At 38.0% G+C, this 20,307-nt stretch overlaps 2 protein-coding genes and 1 pseudogene across 2 annotated transcripts; all 3 read left to right on the forward strand.

The window, feature by feature from the left end:
* On the forward strand, nt 1-960 carry LOC122431092. Its single transcript, XM_043452170.1, has one exon. The coding sequence runs from the start codon at nt 25-27 to the stop codon at nt 958-960; it is 936 nt and encodes a 311-aa protein (XP_043308105.1). The 5' UTR covers nt 1-24.
* Nucleotides 961-5,743: 4,783 nt separating this feature from the next.
* On the forward strand, nt 5,744-6,713 carry LOC122431030 (olfactory receptor 8G1-like). Its single transcript, XM_043452059.1, has one exon. The coding sequence runs from the start codon at nt 5,781-5,783 to the stop codon at nt 6,711-6,713; it is 933 nt and encodes a 310-aa protein (XP_043307994.1). The 5' UTR covers nt 5,744-5,780.
* Nucleotides 6,714-11,083: 4,370 nt separating this feature from the next.
* LOC122430702 lies at nt 11,084-12,769 on the forward strand (annotated as a pseudogene).
* The last annotated feature ends 7,538 nt before the right edge of the window (nt 12,770-20,307 follow it).

The following is a 20,307-nucleotide window of genomic DNA, read 5'->3' on the forward strand; positions in this document are numbered from 1 at the left end:
TAATTAGAACCTGCTGAGAGGAAAATGGACCCTCGAAATCACTCCTTACTGACTGAGTTCATCCTCACTGGGCTCACAGAACAGCCACAACTCCAGCTGCGCCTTTTCCTCCTCTTCCTAGGAATCTATGTGGTCACGGTGATGGGGAACCTAGGCATGATCACACTGATTGGACTCAGTTCTCACCTGCACACCCCCATGTACTATTTCCTCAGTGATTTGTCCTTTATTGATCTCTGTCATTCCACTGTCATAACCCCCAAAATGCTGGTGAACTTTGTGACAGAGAAAAATATCTTCTTTTACCCTGAATGTATGACTCAGCTCTACTTCTTTCTTCTTTTTACTATTGCAGAGAGTTGTATGTTGGCTGAAATGGTATATGACTGCTATGCTGCCATCTGTAAGTGCTTGCTTTATAATGCCATCATGTCTTATTATAGGTGCTTCCAGCTCACAGCAGCAGTTTACATCTTGTGCATCATTCATTTGACATTCCATACTTGCCTTATGTTGAGACTTTATTTCTGCAAGGCCAATGTGATTAACCATTATTTCTGTGATGTTTTTCCACTCCTGGAGCTATCCTGTTCTAGCATCTATTTCAAAGAATCATTGGCTCTAGTCTGTAGCTCTTTCAAAGTCCTGATTCCTGCCTTAACTATTCTTATCTCCTATATCTTCATCCTCTACAAAATCTTCCACATCCACTCCATAGAGGGCAGGTCCAAAGCCTTCAGCACCTGCAGTTCCCACATCTTCGCTGTTGCTGTTATCTATGGATCTGCAGCATTCATGTACCTGCAGCCATCATCTGTGAGTCCTATGGACCAAGGGAAATTGTCCTCTGTGTTTTATACCTGCATTGTGCCCATGCTGAATCCTCTGACCTACACTCTGCAAGATAGGGATGTCAAATTGGCCCTGAAGAAAATTCTGGAAAGTGGAAAATGTAGATGAATAGACTCCATGTTGGTGTTATATCAGAAATACCTTTGCTGAGATACATAATGTTTTAGCTTTATTGTTCAAATTTTTGAAATTCAGGATCATTTTCCCATACAATACATTTCCCAAATTCCCTCCAGGCTAATTCCTTTGAATTTGTGTTACATTGACTGTATAAGGAGAAATATAAAAAATAAAGTCAGAGACTCTTGAGAATTAAAGAAGTTACAGTGTAATATAAAAAAAGAATACAGACAACAAGAATCACTGATGATCATCATAATGTAATAACAATATTATTGAGATAGTATAAAATATCAAACTCTGTGTCCAACAGTTTATATTAGACAACTTTCTTTAATATTCATGATATTCTTTCAAGGCAAGCCCTAGTATTGTTTCTGTTTGAAAGATGAATAAATTGAAGCTTGTTTACTTTGAGTGAATGTCCATAGTCCCAAACATAATAAAGACAGAGGCTAGAATGTCTGGCTCCAAAAACTGTGATTTTACCCAAAGTAATCTATTGGCCTCAGGTAACTGTGGTTAAGTGTAAGGACTTCCCAGTAATTTCTTCTACTCATTAAGCTTCTATCTCCTGTGAGACTGTATTGTTTTTCACTAGATCTCTTCAATTTGATTTTCACTTTTATTTCATTTGATTTAATGAAAATAATCAAAATATTTCAAACTTGTGTTGATCAAGCAAAAAGATCAAATGCAGAGTGACTGCAGAAACTTATGGTAAGACTAATCAAAGAGATTAAAATTATCATGCTTAATGCCAACAATTTTACACAAGTAGTCCAACACATTTTTATCTCTAGGGGCTTCCCTGGTGGCTCAGTGGTAAAGAATACAGCTGCCAATGCAGGAGATGTGAGTTTAGTCCTTAAGTGGGGAAGATTTCCTGGAGAAGGAAATGGCAACCCACTCCAGTATTCTTGCCTGGGAAATCCCATGGAGAGAGGAGTCTTGCGGGATACAGCCTACAGGGTCACAAAGTGTACATCCAAAAACAATCTTGCCACTAAACTACAACAATAAATTTATGTTAACAACTACTCATAATAACCCCAAATTCTGTAAGTTGTATTACTATCACACCCTTTTGCCACATAAGTTATAAACAATTGTCATTTCTCATCAGTTTTATCTTGGAAACATCATTTCTCTCCCCTCATATTGCTCCTTTTTAACTTCTGGTCATCAACATCCGGTAACTATAAATTCACATGGAGCTCTAAATACTCAGTGTCTTTTGCCTCGTCTCATTTCAAACCGTCTTTCTCATTACTGACAGATCAAAGTTCTTTGCTCAGTGTGCTGTCTTATTCACCTGTAGTGTCCAAATAAATGAATATATATATATATATATGTATATATATATATAAAACTTAATATTATTTACCACCATGTAGTTCATTATCCACTCATTCATCAATGTCAAACATTCATTTTTAATTATTATGTATTATTTGACTTAATTTTCATGTTATTTGTCTTATTATTTGACTTAATTTACATTAGTACTATAAAAGAAGGCAAAATGGTTACAATTACAACTTCTACCTTAGGCATGATTCTTAGTATGTTATATATAGTCCAGATATATATAGTCCAGAATATGTATGTGTTTGAATATATATATATATATATATATATATCTACACACACACACACACACACACATATATACATATATATATATATATATATATATAAATCAGCTAAATCAGAACATAAACCCTGTCAGAACTGAAAGAATGACTTCTATGGGTCTCTTCAAATTTTTAATTTCTGAGTAATTATAGGATCTGTTTACTTCTTGTTTACATTCTTTCTATATCTGACCTCTACCAAACTCCAGCTCTCTTTCTCACTTCTTTTATTTGGCACAGTGAAGCAACTTCAACTGTAGTCTGTTCACTTATAAGGTGGCATTCCAGACACACAGTATTCTTCTCCAAACATATCAGAACCCTGCAACCACAGCAAACCCAAAGCTAAAAGATTTTTGATGCATGGGTATGGTGGATTTTCCTTGAATCTGAAAGAACTCCAGTGGGAGGTATTCAAAACAAGAGATCCTCTAGAACCTTGTTTCTCAGAGTTGTCTATAGATGAGAAATATTGGCAAAAATCTGAGAAATTTTATTTAAAATGTATAATCTCAAACCATACACGAGACTTACTATCAAAATCTGCTTTGGATCAAGATCCTTAGGTTATTCTCATGCACATTAAAAGTTGAGAAGCTTTTGATAAATATTGATATCTGACCTCACACACTAAAATTTTGACTTAATTGGCATAGAGTTCACCCTTGGTATTGAAATTAAAAAAAAACAAAACTTCCCTGATAATTTTTTAATGAGTTTAAATGAGTATAAAATTGAGAAGCACTAGCTTCCCTTGTGGCTCAGCTAGTAAAGAATCCACCTGCAATGCAGGAGACCTGGGTTTGATCTTTGGGTTGGGAAGATCTCAGGGAGAAGGGAAAAGCTACCCACTCTGGTAATCTGACCTGGAAGAATTCATGAACCCATAGTCTATGGGGTCACAAAGAATCGGAGACAACTGAGTGACTTTCACTTTCAATGTAACACAAGTATAAACTGGTAAAAGTAACTGACTCTTCTTATATTTAACTATAAGATCTCTCCTGACTTGAGTGTGCAATTACCTTGATTCAATCATTTCTAAGTATGGTTCCAATTTTCCTATTTTAGAACAAAAAGTGAAAGTATAATATATAAGAATAGAAGTAACATGAAACATAAGTGCCTAATAAACTATTTTATATATGCAACTTAGCAACTAGAATCATTAACAGTGAGCACCTAAAAAAATAAAAAATTAAGTTAATATTCTGAATTCTTACCCCATAACTTTAAATCCAATAGCATATAGATTTGAATTTGAATTAATATGTATATTTTGTATTTACATATAAAATTGATTAAATACATTTTTGTATAAGGATAAATGATTTACTTCATCATATTAAAACTTGTTGGCATGTTAATATTAAGATAACTTGTCAGAATGTTGCCCAGTCCTCTAAAACCTTTTATTCACAGAATGGACTGGGAACTAGTAGCTCTGGCTAGAAGCTTGTACGAGATGCAGAATCTCAAGACCTCAAATGCTCCTCAGAACTGCTGGATGAGGATCTGATTTTGAAAAAATATCCAGGTGAATCTGTGAAGAAATCTTAATCACTAATTGATGAGTTTAAGACTGACAAAGAATCCCTCTTGAAGGGAAAAGTTAGACAACTGGGGCCATGCCAACTGTAACTGCTTCTTTTCTCAAGAGCTTGTCTCCTGAGAAGTGGAAATCCTCGGAGAGTATTTGAATCCATGTTATCTATTGCCTGGCATATATGAAATCCAGGACACACCTTCATAGCACAATGATCACAACCGCTCAGGGGAGAACTGAGAAAGGTGCAGATGTTTGCTCCCTTGAAGCTGAAGAAACACACACTAAGACAAAGTTAGGGATGCTGACCTGTGATGCATACCAGCTTCAAAAGGGGCTCTAAGACCTGGGCTGTGCTGGCCCTCTCGACAGACAGCAGAAAGCTGGGTAGCTATCATTACTGACACCAATACAGAGCTATCTTCTGAGTCAAAGGAAGCATGTTGCAAATAAAATTTGGTGTTGAGATTTCCAGCAAGAAGAAAGGTGAGTATATTCATCTCACATTTGTGGCTTGAGACTATTAAGTCTGGAAATACTAATGTGAAAATTCAGGCAAATATTCCTCATATATTCATGTATGGGATTATGTATAAAATCCCATTTATATCCTCAGCACTATACAATTGCTTCTTATACAAAGGAGAATAAGTCTGGTTCGGTGCATCATCTGACTTACAGTATATCTCAAGTCTAAAAATGTGCTGTTTAGAAATGACAGTTTTTTGAACTTGAAGTAGGAAGGTTAAAACAATTACAAGGTGTTGGAGAATGTTTTCATGATGATTTCTAACTTAAATAAGATTGAAAAGAAAAGAGAACTTATTTAGCACACAACAGAGACAAAGAGAATTGGTAGGATTATTTCATGTGAAAAAAAGAAAAAAAAAACATGTAAAAAGACAGACAGCAGCTACCTGCTTCTCCTTTAGCCTTCAATATTCCCCAGCATCAGAGTCTTTTCCAATGAGTCAGCTCTTTACATCAGGTGGCGAAAGAATTGGAACTTCAGCCTCAGCAACAACGCTGTCCAATGAATATTCAGGGTTGATTTTGATGGCACTCATAGGAAATGGTAACAATGATATGGCAACATGAGGTAGACAGATGAGGCAGTTTGTGGCCGAAGGTGAAGAATTAAGAGATTCTGCATGTCACACTTTAAATCCCAACTATAGATGCCCTCTGTATAAGTCTATCTATATTTATATGTACACACACAAATGTATATATATATGGATATGTATATTTTATGTATGTATGTATTATACTATGACTCATTCATCTATTCATCAGTTGCTGAACATAAATTTGAATTATTTCCAGTTTGGATTGTTATGCATACAGCTGCCATGCATGTTTTAATGATGATAAACATGGCTAAATTTTTTAATAGAAAATATATTTATTATATTTGAAAATGAGGCTTTATAAATATTGGATTGAGATGTATTGTGATTCCATAAATATACCCAGAGTTAAGTGATTATATAGGTCAAAAGGATACCTAAACAGTGAATCATTTCTATGGAACATTCTACTGCAAACGAAAAAAAAAAAGCAAAATGGATTCCTTCCAATGACTGTGTTTTTCTCTTTCCCCTCCAGAGACTCTGCAGACAGAAATGGCAGCAGAAAATCACTCCTCAGTGACTGAGTTCATCCTCGCTGGGCTCACAGAACATCCACAAATCCACCTGCCCCTTTTCCTTCTCTTCCTGGTAATCTATGTGGTCACAGTGTTGGGGAATCTGGGCATGATCACACTGATTGGGCTCAGTTCTCACCTGCACACCCCCATGTACTATTTCCTCAGTAACTTGTCTTTTATTGACCTCTGTCAGTCCACTGTCATTACCCCCAGAATGCTGGTGAACTTTGTGACAGAGAAGAACATCATCTCCTACCCTGAATGCATGACTCAGCTCTACTTCTTTCTTCTTTTTATCATTTCAGAGGGTTACCTGTTGGCTGCAATGGCATATGATCGCTATGTTGCCATCTGTAGCCCCTTGCTGTATAATATTACCATGTCCCATCAGGCCTGTTTCTCCCTCCTTTGTGGAGCGTATATGATCGGACTGGTATGTGCATTCTCTCACACAGGCTGCATGCTTAGGGTTCATTTCTGCAAATTAGATGTGATCAACCATTATTTCTGTGATCTTCTGCCCCTCCTAAAGCTCTCCTGCTCTAGCACCTATGTCAATGAATTACTGGTTCTATGTTTTGGTGCACTTAACATCTTTGCCCCCATCCTGACCATCCTCAGCTCCTACATCTTCATCATCTCCAACATCCTCCACATTCGTTCCTTGGAGGGTAGGTCCAAAGCCTTCAGCACATGCAGCTCCCACATCTCAGTTGTCGCTACTTTGTATGGATCTGCAGCATTTATGTACCTGCAGCCATCATCTGTGAGCTCCATGGACCAAGGGAAAGTGTCCTCTGTGTTTTATACTATTGTTGTGCCCATGCTGAATCCCCTGATCTACAGCCTCAGGAATAAAGATGTTAATGTTGCACTGAAGAAAATGCTCAAGAGAATATTTTTGTGACCAGACATGAAATGAGCATGATATTTTAGATCTGGTCTTTGCTCATTACATTGCATGGATTTATGGTTCTGAGAGAGCCAATTCCTAGACAGGTTGATGAGAAGTCTGGGGGTCCCCAAGGAGAGAGGAGTCTGGAATTCTCAAGGAGGAGGAAAGGACAATTTTTTTTTTCCTTTACATTCCTTAGTCCTAGTCACATAAAACATTTTTATCTTTAAGCCTGGAACCGATAATTACACAACAAACAACTCAGTTTAAACTCTGTACTAAGGACTATATAACAACAATGTATCCTGCTTGAGGACAGTTTCTCCTTCCTGACAACCTTCTGGCTAATTCTGTTATCTTAAAATATAAATTGTGGGAGTGGGTCTAGTAAAATTTTCACAAACTTGAGACATTCTTTTGATTCATTGTAATAACTAATTAAAAGGCATATAACTCCATTGCTAACACTAGCAAGGGGGCACTCCCCATCCCCCTTCTGATATCTGTGTCAGAAGTGTTCTCTCTTTTATATGTTAATAAAACTTTATTACCCCAAAGCTCTGAGCGATCAAGCCTTGTCTCTGGCCCCTGATTGAATTCTTCTCCTCTGGAGACCAAGAATCCTGGTGTCTTTCATGGTTCAGAAACAACCTTTCAGTTCTCTTACTTCGAAATCTTTACCAGAGCTTAAAATCTGAGTTAAGAACTCCTTCATGCTTTGTAACACTGCTCAAACCAGTATGCCTCCTACAATGCATTTATTGTTTTGGTTATGCAGTTGCCTGCTTATTGTTCAAAATGCACTGAACTGTAATGTTCATAAAGGTCATCCCCATGCATGTATTTTACTGCCATATCTGCAGGACCTAAGATAGTTTATGGCACTAGAAAGACCTTGATAATTTTCTTATTTCTTTTTAAAAAGTATTTAGGTTGATGGGGTCGCAAAGAGTCAGACATGACTGAGTGACTGAACTGAACTGAACTGATGTGAAGTCATATATCTCTCATACTATCTTTACCCATTACTTTCTCCAAATATCTACACATCACTTTTAAATGTTAAAATCAATTAAATTTATACCTGAAGAGTTCTTCAAAGGTCTGCAATAAAACTGATGGCATCCTAAATTATTTCTATACAAAAATTTAGAAAAATGAAAAGTAGCTGCTATATCAAACCCCAGTGCAGGTAGTAGTATACCTTATGAGCACCTGATTTCTTAAGTCATTTGATAAAGTTAACAATCCAATATCCTCAAAACAAAAACTCTTGGTTTTCAATCATGCAGCCTACATGTGTTAAAAAATAATATGTATGTTTGATATCTGATGGGTCAACACAGCAAATCAGAGGTACATTGGTATTTGTAACTTGAATACTCCAGTCTAGAGTACCATGGTTTCCAATACCCAGACTAGAAAAGAACATCACCTATACTGACATTGAGAAAATTCTTAGCATGTAGAATTTTATCACATATAAATTAAAATTCAATAAATTTGATTTCAAGATAAAGTATGATGACCTATATTGCTGCAGTCAGAATTGTGGATCTTCCTAGATTGCCACGTTGAACCAGAACATGAATTTTTTTATTCCTCTATATATTAAGCAATCAACATTTAGTAAACTTTTTCACAGTAAGCGACAGATCTCTATATTATTCCTCAATATTTCTTTTACTTATAGAGTTAGATAAAGTCATCAACTTATTATACTTGTTTGGAACTTTTCATGTGGTTATGACAGTAAACAGTTGAAACCTTCCTGCAGCCTACATGTTAAAATGTTTCAAGTATTACTGTTTTATAAATACATCATGGCATCTAAATACAGTTAATAGAGGTCAATGAGAAAATAAAATCATTCAAATATTGCACACAAAGTTTTTTTTCTGTTTTTTTTTTTTTTTAATTTATCTTATGTGAAATCGCTTTAGAAAATTCCTTTAATGCATGTCTTAAAATTTCCTAAAATTTTGAATTCTTACATAGCTTGACATGAAGTTCACTGGAGCTCTAATAAAATCTCTCACATTTTTGTTTCCAAGCTATAATCTAACAAAAATGATAAATTACAACTATATGGCACAATTAAACACTTGAGAGTCAATGGGAGAAAAAGGACTTGCTAATTGTAACTTTTCCCAAGAGCTGATACTTGTGGGATATGATCCTAATGGGAGATCATTAGCATTACTTGTTCCTCATCTTTTGTTAGCATCAATACTCGGAGTATAAATCACAGTTCATATCAGGCAACCATTGCAGAGGGCCATCAACTTCAACCAGTGATTCAAAGTTATTACAGCAGAGTCTTCTAGGTTACGGCCCTACAACAACAAGAAATCCTGCAATGTCAGTACTCAGAACTATCCACCAGCATCACCAGAACCATTTTTCCCTTCACAGAAATAGAGGAGAAGAATACATGGCACTGATGTTTTGGGAAGCAAGAGGGATGTATCTGAATCCCAGTCCTGGACTTTAAAAAGTTGGATCTCCTGTTCTAGCTCCCTCACAGTGCACTAATAGATGAGAGTAGCTATTTTTCTGTCTCCATCTGTCCTCACTCTAATATCCACACTTCCTGAGGAGCAAAGGTTCCTTTATCATCTCTCTGTCCCCACTGGATAAAAGTATGGCCAGTATTTCTTTACTCACTTCAACTCAGGCAGTGTGAGAGCTTTGTTCACTTGTGTTGGAGTCTATGTTAACTTATTACTACACTCTTTTCAATAATTTCATTTAAAAAGTCATACTTATTGATACTTGTATGTAAGGCATTGTGCCGAACACTGTACTGAGTTTACCATCTGTTACAGAAGAAAATTCATAGCTATCTCATAATAATTGATACAGAAACAAGCATGTGCAAAATGTAAACTTGAGAAAGGTATTCCTGAGCATATAGTTAACTGGGGTTTCCATTATTAAAGCCTTAACTTAAGGACCCTAACTATTGAATAAATTTCATCAGATACCCTGGGAATGTGTGAAGGACAGATAAAGAAATATAATGAGTCATAGAAGAGATTCTAACAAATGCTCTTGTGCAATAGTTAAATCCTATGATACCTGGTGGGACATAAAAATAAAAGATTTTGTTGTTGGGTGATATAAATCATTGAATGACAGAAATTTTTCAAGCTTTATTTGGGTCTTAGGAAATATTGATATTTAGAAAGTTAATATTTAATAAAAATTTCAAATTTCTGTATCATTGTATGCATTTAGGTAGAAAGGAGGAACAAGAAAATGTCTTAAGAAAAAATAAAATAAAATAAAAATTCCAGCCATCATAGCAGAAATGAAAGTGCCACTGAGACAAAAGATATAATGGATAGAAACTCAATAGGTTAACATTAAAATAACATTACAGTATTAAGGTCTTTTCAAGAATATGGGACTGTGCTAAGCATATCATAGGAATCACTTACCTGAAATTACACAGAAGGTAGATTTTAGTATTTCTGTTTTTCAGAGAGTTGGAGGACAGACATATCTAAAGACCACACAGCAAGAATGGGGTTGAGCTGAGAATTCAATCCTCTACTGTCTAACATAATCAGGATCCATTAGAATGAAGATAAAAGAAGTACATTTAATCCAACTACCTATTAGGTGTGTCCTTAGAGAATATCTGCTATGTGTGTGGTTATTCAGTCTGTACTCAAACTTTTATGACTGTCAGCTCAGGGTGTGTCTGATGATAGGGATGTTTGTCTTTGCTGTGAAACCAAATATTTCTTCCCATAGTTTGAAGCAGTTAATTTTACCAAATCTCTTGAATGTATGCAATAAGTTCAGTACCTCTCACTGCCATGTGATGAATGTTGAGATAACTGTCTTGTGCCACATGAATTTTTGCTTTGCTAGAAAAAAGTATCCTTGATTATTTTAGCCATATTAAAATACCATATTTCTAGATCATATTTATAAAAAAGTATACCTTTTCCTATATCACACACAGTATTTTATTTCCAACTGAACACAATAGTCTCAATATTGCTTGAGTGTTAAGAATATAAATTTCTGTTTTCTAGAACCTACTCATTTCCTTTACAAAAATCTAAAAAAAAGATACATTGGTTTTTAAAAAGCATATCACTGTTGACTAGTATTGAATTGACACTAAAATTACTTATTTTATTTTGCATGTACTTTACTAATCCACATCTCTACCATCTTTGAATCCTATTTAGAACATGTGCAAAATACATGATTATATATAAAAAATGTTGGCATACCAAATGCTTAGTGCTTTGCATAGATCTGTCTTAGTACACTGATGCCCCGGTCACAGTGGTGGAGTACATGACTTGTATTTAGGCCATTATACTCTACCCCTAAGATTATCCAACTTAGAATGAGAAAGAATGGTTCTTAGAGTGGGAAAACCTATTGAGGTATGAACATGGTGTCTGCCAAGCAGTTATATTTTTGCCCTCTGTGGTCAAAGTCCAGGGAGAAGGAAGTTGGGACATTAAAGCATCATTTCTCAGGTGAAATGATACTGGTCTTCAGATATTTTCAGTTGAGATATTACTAAAAAAGACAGCCCCAACTAATATAACTGCTTTCCACAGACTTGTGAATCCTCTATACATTAATTATAGAAAGCATGCACTATTATTACTTATTATAAATGAAAGGAAAATTCTATGTCATTCAACATGCATGATATTAATATATAAACATAGAAACTTGGAGAAAAGATGAGTAATCAGAAATAATACTAGAAATATTTTTTGGACTGGCTTTAAAAATTCATAAATTGTTGCTTCTCTTAAACTTTATGAAGTAACTTAATTATAAAGTTCTTGAAGTTTATCATTTCTGTTCTGGTTCAATCAGAATGATTGTTTGTCCTACAGTAGTAGGATATACTGGAGAATTCCCTTCATTATGTATGTCCTCTGAAGTGGGATTAAGTATGATCTCTGCAGAATTACTCTCTGCCTTTCACACAGACAAGCACACACACATACATATGTGCATAAACCTCTCTTTCTCTCTCTCTCTCACACACACACACTCACACACAAGTACACTCATTTTCTGTTTTTTAAACTTAAAACCTACTGAGAAGAAAATAGACTCTGAAAATAACTCCTCACTGACTGAGTTCATCCTTACTGGGCTCACAGAACAACCACAATTCCAGTTGCCCTTTTTTCCTTCTCTTCCTAAGAATCTGTGTGGTCATTGTGGTAGGGAGCCAGGGCATGATCACACTGATGGGGCTCAGTTCTCACCTGCACACCCCCATGAACTATTTCCTCAGCAATTTGTCCTTTATTGATCTCTGTCAGTCCACTGTCATTACCCCCAGAATGCTGGTGAACTTTGTGACAGAGAAAAATATCATCTCCTACCCTGAATGCATGACTCAGCTCTATTTCTTTCTTCTTTTTATTATTGCAGAGAGTTATGTGTTGGCTGAAATGGCATATGACTGATATGTTGCCATCTGTAACCCCTTGCTTTATAATGCCATCATGTCTTATTATAGGTGCTTCCAGTTCACAGCAGCAGTTTACATCTTGTGAATCATTCAGTCGACATTCCATACTTGCCTTATGCTGGGACTCTATTTCTTCAAGGTCAATGTGATTGACCATTATTTCTGTGATGTTTTTCCACTCATGGAGCCATCGTGTTCTAGCAACCAGTTATCGGCTCTAGTCTTTTAACATCCTGATTCCTGCCTTAACTACTCTTACCTCCTACATCTTCATCCTCTACAAAATCTTCCACATACACTCCATGGAGGGCAGGTCCAAATCTTGCACTTGCAGTTTCCATATCTCAGCTGTTGCTGTTTTCTATGGATCTGCAGGATTCATGTACCTGCAGCCATCATCTGTGAGCTCCATGTAACAAAGAAAAGTAACATGAGCCCCATGTAACAAAGAGGTACTGAACGTATTGTATACATTCAACAGATTTGGTAAAATTATACCTGCACCGTGCCCATGATGAATCCTGTGATCTACAGTTTGTGGAATAAGGATGTCAAATTGACCCTGAGGAAAATTCTGGAAAGTGGAAAACGTAGATGAATAGACTCAATGTCATGGTTTCATATCAGAGTTAAATGTTTGCTGAGATACATAATGTTTCAGTTTTACTGTTCAAATTTTTGGAAATTCTGGATCATTTTCCCATACAATACGTTTCCCAAGTTGCCTCCAGGCTAATTCCTTTGAGTTTGTATGGAGAAATATCAAGAATAAAGTCAAAGACCTTGAGAATTAAAGAAGCTCCAGTGAGGTACAAAAAATAGAAACAACAAGAATAACTATAATGATCATCATAAAATAATAACATATTACTATTGAGATAGTATAAAATATCAAACACTGTGCCCAGCACTTTATATTAGATAATTTTATATTTATGGTATTCTTTCAAGCAAGCCTTTGTATTGTTTTCATTTGAAAGATGAACAAATTGAAGCTAGTTTACATAGAGGAAATTCACACAGCCCCAAACCTAATAAAGAGAGAGGCTCGAATGTCTGACTTCAGGAACTGTGATTTTACTCAAAGATATATATTGCCCCAGGTAATTGTGTGTAAGTGTAAGGACTTTCCAGTAATTTTCTTCTACACATTAAGCTTCTACCTTTCCTTTGAGATTCTGTTGCTTTCCATTAGATATCTCCAATGCTATTTTCACTTTTATTTCATTTGATATAATGAAAATAAAAATATTTCAAACCTGTACTGATCAAACCAAAAGACCAAATGGGAGAACAAGATGGTGGAGGAGTAGGTGGATGTAGAGTACATCTCTCTCCAGGGATGCAAGAGGAATACACCTTCAGACCCAGAAGTGCATGCAGAACACCATCTGAGAGTGGACAGAAGGTCCTGACCAGAGGAAAAGAATATATAGAATCACAAAAAACTCGGTAGGATGAAGGAACTAGGGTAAAAACAGGAGTGTTAGTAGGACTGGGCCTGCCCTTGTGGGTGGGGGAACTGAAGCTGGGGGTATGATCCCCACTTTGGGGCAATTGTCTGAGTCAGAGGAAAAACATTTAAGGCGGGGAGTGAAACAGCCGATCTGTGGCAGCCTAAATAGAATAATAATCATACAGTCCTTGCTGGACGCATACATACATTCATGCCCCGGACAGGGACGCAGGTCCTCTGGAAAGTGTAGTGGCTGGGAGGTGAAGTTTAAGGATTGTGGAACAACCCCAGGGTGAGGGCTGCTGTTGACTGTGGAGAGACTGATTGAGGGGATGTGAGGGGGGAGAGTGTACTGGGAAATGCATGTGGAGGAGAGCTGGAGAGCCATGGAAGCAAAGTGATACTGAGTCACACGTAGGGGGTGGAGCCATCACCATAGCCTCTGTCTCCCCACGGGCCAGAATCTGCAGCTGAACAATAGCGAGGCTGGCCTATCAAACGCCTGACGCGCTGAACTAGAGAGCAGAACACTCCCAAGGTGCTCCTTTAAGTGACCGATGAGAGTAGGGCTCCTCCCAGGGCGCCCCTTTAAGTGCCTGGCGTGCTGATCTACAGTGTAGGACCCCAGTCAGGAGGGCCCCTCTGAGTGCCTGACACACGGAACAACAGAGAAGGAATCCAGGGAAGGGAGCCCTCTAAGAACCTGCATCGGCGGAGCTATGGAGAAAGACTGGCTAAGGAGACCTTTTGATCGCCAGCTACAAGAGGCTGGAAAAAAGACTCTGATAGGGCCATAACTCCTGCATTGCAGGCAGAGCATGTCCCTGCAGACTTGGCACTGCCAGGGTCCCTGCAAGCCAAGCAGCTGTGCCACCTTCCTGTTTAAATCTCAATGGGACAGAGCGGCTGCAGGCCAAAAAGTCTTGTCTATGCGTGCAGGGTCGCTTCGGTAGTGTCCAACTCCTTGCGACCCTGTAGACTGTGGCCTGCCAGGCTTCTCTGGCAGGGAGGGGGTTCTTCAGGTAAGAATACTGGAGTGTATTGGCCAACATTGGTTGTCATATCCTTCTAGAGCACTGTGTTTCCTGCTGCCCTAGCCACCAACTCTCCTGAGTACCTGGTGCTGCCAGAACCCCTGTGACCAAACAGCTACACCACCTCCACATCAGGCCCTCACAGGGGCAGACCCAAGTCCTCCAGGGCAGCCTCAGGAGCAAACCTGGGAGATGGACCCCCTTGCAGAGGTGGAAATAAAACCACAGTTGAAAGCCAGGGGGCAGTGTGGCTAAGGAAGATGACCCCACACCTTCCCACCAGCTGTACAACCTGCAGATTAAACCTACACTATCAACTAAGCAAACTCTGTGTCTATGGAATATACAAAAGGTCATTGAGAGCTCCCACAAAAGAAAATGCACTAGTTCTGATAAATGTGGATACTGGAGACAAGAACACACGGGATTAGGACCAGTTTAGAAGCTGAGCTGCCCCCAAAGATGGTCCAAAGATCAGAACAGTGTCAGAGGGCATTCTAGGGAGGTGAGGTGGACTGATTCCCAGTGAGGCAAAGGACTCTAACAGCAGTGACTCAACAAAAACATTTATTACTCCTATGTTTTAACTTGTTCTGTAGATTGTTTTGAATCCCCCCGCCCCCCTCATTTTCTCCCCCTGTGTTCAGTTCAGTTCAGATCAGTCACTCAGTCATGTCGACTCTTTGCAACTCCATGGACTGCAGCACGCCAGGCCTCCCTGTCCATCACCAACTCCCAGAGTTTACTCAAACTCATGTCCATTGAGTCAGTGATGCCATCCAACCCTCTCATCCTCTGTCATCCCCGTCTCCACCTGCCTTCAATCTTTCCCAGCATCAGGGTCTTTTCCAATGAGTCAGTTCATCGTATCAGGTGGCCAACGTATTGGGGTTTCAGCTTCAACATCTGTCCTTCCAATAAATATTCAGGACTGATTTCCTTTAGGATGGACTGCTTGAATCTCCTTGTAGTCCAAGGGACTCTCAAGAGTCTTCTCCAACACCACAGTTCTAAAGCAGCAATTCTTTGATGCTCAGCTTTCTTTATACTCCAAATCTCACATCCATACATGACTACTGGAAAAAACATAGCCTTGACTAAAGGACTTTTGTTGGCAAAGTAATGTCTCTGTTTTTAAATATCTTGTATAGGTTGGTCATAACTTTTCTTCCAGAGTGTCTTTTATTTTCATGGCTGCAGTCACCATATGGAGTGATTTTGGAGCCCAAAAAGATAAAGTCTGTCACTGTTTCCCCATCTATTTGCCATGAAATGATGGGATCAGATGCCATGATCTTAGTTTTCTGAATGTTGGGTTTTAAGCCAACCTTTTCACTCTCTTCTTTCATCATCAAGAGGCTCTTTAGTTCTTCTTTGCTTTCTGCCATAAGGGTGGTGTCATCTGCATATCTGAGGTTATTGATATTTCTCCCAGAAGTCTTGACTCCAGCTTGTGCTTCATGCAGCCCAGCGTTTCTCGTGATGTATTCTGCATGTAAGTTAAATAAGCAGGATGACAATATACAGCCTTGATGTACTCCTTTCCCTATTTGAACCAGTCAGTTGTTCCATGTGCAGTTTTAACTGTTGCTTCCTGACGTGCATACAGATTTCACAAGAAGCAGGTCAGGTGGTCTGGTTTTCCCATCTCTTTAAGAATTTTCCACAGTTTGTTGTGATCCACACAGTAAAAGGCTTTGGCATAGTCAATAAAGGCGAAGTAGATATTTTTCTGGAACTCTCTTGCTGTTTTGATGATACAGCAGATATTGGCAATTTGATCTCTGTTTCCTCTACCTTTTCTAAATCCAGGTGAACACCTGGAAGTTCGTGGTTCACATACTGTTGAAGCCTGGCTTGGAGAATTTTGAACATTACTTTACTAGCGTGTGAGATGAGTGCAATTGTGTGGTAGTTTGCGCATTCTTTGGAATTGCCTTTCTTTGGGATTGGAATGAAAACTGACTTTTTCCAGTCCTGTGGTCACTGCTGAGTTTTCCAAATTTGTTGTCATATTGAGTGCAGAACTTTCACAGCACCATCTTTTAGGATTTGAAATAACTCAACTGGATTTCCACCACCTCCACTAGCTTTGTTCGTAGTGATGCTTCCTAAGGCACACTTGACTTCGCACTCCAGGATGTCTGGCTCTAGGTGAGTGATCACACCATCATTGTTATCTGGGTCATGAAAATCTTTTTGGATAGTTCTTCTATGTATTCTTGCCATCTCTTCTTAATAGTCTCTGCTTCCGTTAGGTCCATACCTTTTCTGTCCTTTATTGTGCCCATCTTTGCATGAAATGGTCCCTTGGTATCTCTAATTTTCTTGACGAGATCTCTAGTCTTTCCCATTCTATTTTTTCCCCTCTATTTCTTTGCACTGATCACTGAGGAAGGCTTTCTTATCTCTCTTTGCTATTCTTTGGACCTTTGCATCCAAATTGGTATATCTTTTCTTTTTTCCTTTGCCTTTCACTTCTCTTCTTTTCTCAGCTATTTGTAAGGCCTCCTCAGACAACCATGTTGCCTTTTTGCATTTCCTTTTCTTGGGGATGGTCTTAATGACTACCTCCTGTACAATGTCACCAACCTCCGTCCATAGTTCTTCAGCCACTCTCTCAATCAGATCTAATCCCTTGAATCTATTTGTCACTTCCACTGCATAATCATAAGGGATATGATTTAGGTCATACCTGAATGGTCTAGTGGTTTTCCCTACTTTCTTCAATTTCAGTCTGAATTTGGCCATAAGGAGCTCATGATCTGAGTCATAGTCAGCTCCTGGTCTTGGTTTTGCTGACTGTCTAGAGCTTCTCCATCTTTGGCTGCAAGGAATATTTGCAGCCAAATTTCGGTATTGACCATCTGGTGATGTCCATGTGTAGAATTGCCCCTTGTGTTGTTGGAAGAGAGTGTTTGCTATGACCAGTGCATTCTCTTGGCAAAACTCTATTAGCCTTTGCCCTGCTTCATTTTGTACTCCTAGGCCAAATTTGCCTGTTATTCCAGGTATGTCTTAACTTTCTACTTTTGCATTCCAGTCCCCTATAGTGAAAAGGACAACTTTTTTGGGTGTTAGTCTTGTAGGTATTCATAGAACCATTCAACTTCAGCTTCTTCAGCGTTACTGGTCAGGGCATAGACTTGGATTACTGTGATATTGAATGGTTTGCCTTGGAAAGAACAGAGATCATTCTTTTGTTTTTGAGATGCATCCAAGTACTGCATTTCAGACTCTTCTGTTGTCTATGATGGCTACTCCATTCCTTCTATGGATTCTTGCCCACGGTAGTAGATATAATGATCATCTGAGTTAAATTCACCCATTCTCGTCCATTTTAGTTTGCTGGTTCCTAAAGTGTAGACGTTCACCTTTGCCATCTCCTGTTTGACCACTTCCAATTTGCCTTGATTCATGGACCTAGTATTCCAGGTTCCTACGCAGTATTGCTCAGTATCCCTCTGTTGTAGTTGTCAATTTTATTGTCACTATGAAGTCTAATTAACTTCTGAGGGTCCCCCCCCACCCCAGTCACGTTTTTTTATTGTTGTTATAAACTTCTGCCTCTAGTTGGGCTTTCACAGTTCTGTGGAGTTTTCCTATATTTTTTTTCTTTTCTCTTTTCTTAATTTTAATTTTGAATTTTTAAAATCTACTATGACTTTTTCTACATTATTCCTGTATTTGCTTTTCCTGCTGTTCTTTTCCCCTTGCAGTTAATCTTTAATGAATATAAATTTTCTTTATCTACCTCTATTTAACTTTGAATATTTTATTATTTGTTTCTTTTCTTTCTTCCTTTTCTCTCAACATATTTGTTAGTTTTATTTCCATTGCTTTATTCTTCAAATGGCACCTTGCTTTACTTTTGTTTTCCAGTTTGTGCTTTAGTTAGTTTTGCTCTAGTAAATTTAATTTTTCATTTCCATTGTTGGCCTGGTTGATCTATTATACTTTATTTTTGTTGGACTCTTTTGATTTTGCTTATGGTTGTATATATATACATGTATATTCAGTCACACTGTTTATTGTTATCAACCTCTTCCTCTACATTGGGCTTTTGCAGTTCTTCGGAGTTTTCCTTTTTTTTTTTTCTTTTCTTTCTTCTTCTTATTTCTTGCCTATTTTTATAATTGTAATTTAAAAATTTATTCTATTATTAATATATTTATTCCTTTGTTTGCCTTTCTTGCTGTTCTTTCCCCCTTGCTGCTGCTGCTAAGTCGCATCAGTCATATCCGACCCTGTGCGACCCCATAGATGGCAGCCCACCAGGCTCCCCTGTCCCTGCGATTCTCCAGGCAAGAACACTGGAGTGGATTGCCATTTCCTTCTCCAATGCATGAAAGCGAATAGTGAAAGTTAAATCGCTCAGTCATGTCCAACTCTTAGCGACCCCATGGACTGCAGCTTACCAGGCTCCTCCATCCATGGAATTTTCCAGGCAAGAGTACTGGAGTGGGTTGCCATTGTCTTCTCCAAGCAGTTAATATTTAATGTATATAGATCTTCTTCATCTACCTCCATTTAACTTTGCATATCTAGTCTTTCTTGTCTTCCTTTCCTTTTCTCTCAACATATTTGTTAGTTTTGTTTTCATTGTTTTATTTCCAACTTGGCAAATTGCTTTAGTTTTGTTTTCCAGTTTATGCTTTACTTAGTTTTATTCTTAACTGGTAAATATAATTTTTTATTTCCTTTGTTCCCTGGGTCAATCTACTGTACTTTCTTTTTGTCAGACTGTTTTGACTTTGCTCATGGGTGTATATGTATATGTGTATCAGTTCAGGTCAGTTCAGTCACTCAGTCATGTCTGACTCTTTGCGACCCCATGAACAGCAGCATGCCAGGACTCCCTGTCTATCACCAACTCCTGGAGTCCACCCAAACCCATGTCCATTGAGTTGGTGATACTATCCAACCATCTTATCCTCTGTCGTCCCCTTCTCCTCCTGCCCTCAGTCTTTCCCAGCATCAAGACCTCTTTTCCAAGACCTTGATGCGAAGACAGTTCTTCACATGAGGTGGCCAAAGTATTGGAGTTTCAGCTTCAACATCAGTCCTTCCAATGAACACCCAGGACTGATCTCCTTTAGGATGGACTAGTTGGATCTCCTTGCAGTCCAAGGGACTCTCAAGAGTCTTCTCCAACACCACAGTTCAAAAGCATCAATTCTTCAGTGCTCAACTTTCTTTATAGTCCAGCTCTCACATCCATTCTCACATCATTCACTATAAATACACTAAAATGAAATTCCAAAAAAATATCAAGTAAACCATAGGAGGTCAAGAAAGGGAATCAGGGAAAATAGGGGGGAAAAAAACATAATAAAGTGGCAGACTTAGTCCTTTACATAACAGTAATCAATTTAATTACAAATGGTCTAATTTATGAATCATCTACTGAATCACTAAAAGAGCAACTCTGACTGCAAGAAATCTTTTTAAATAGAGTGACATAAGCAGGTGAAAGTAGAAAGATAAAAATTATATACCATGGAAACATTACTATTTAAAAATAAGGAGTGGATTTATTAATATCAGGTCAAACGGACTTCCAAGTAATAGGCAAAATATCAACAACAAACTAATAAAGTTCATCTAGCCCAGAAAGGAAGAAGTAAAACTTCTTAATAGCATGTG

This window comes from Cervus canadensis, chromosome 29 (genome assembly GCF_019320065.1).
Source record: "Cervus canadensis isolate Bull #8, Minnesota chromosome 29, ASM1932006v1, whole genome shotgun sequence".
In the NCBI taxonomy this organism is placed as follows: domain Eukaryota; kingdom Metazoa; phylum Chordata; class Mammalia; order Artiodactyla; family Cervidae; genus Cervus; species Cervus canadensis.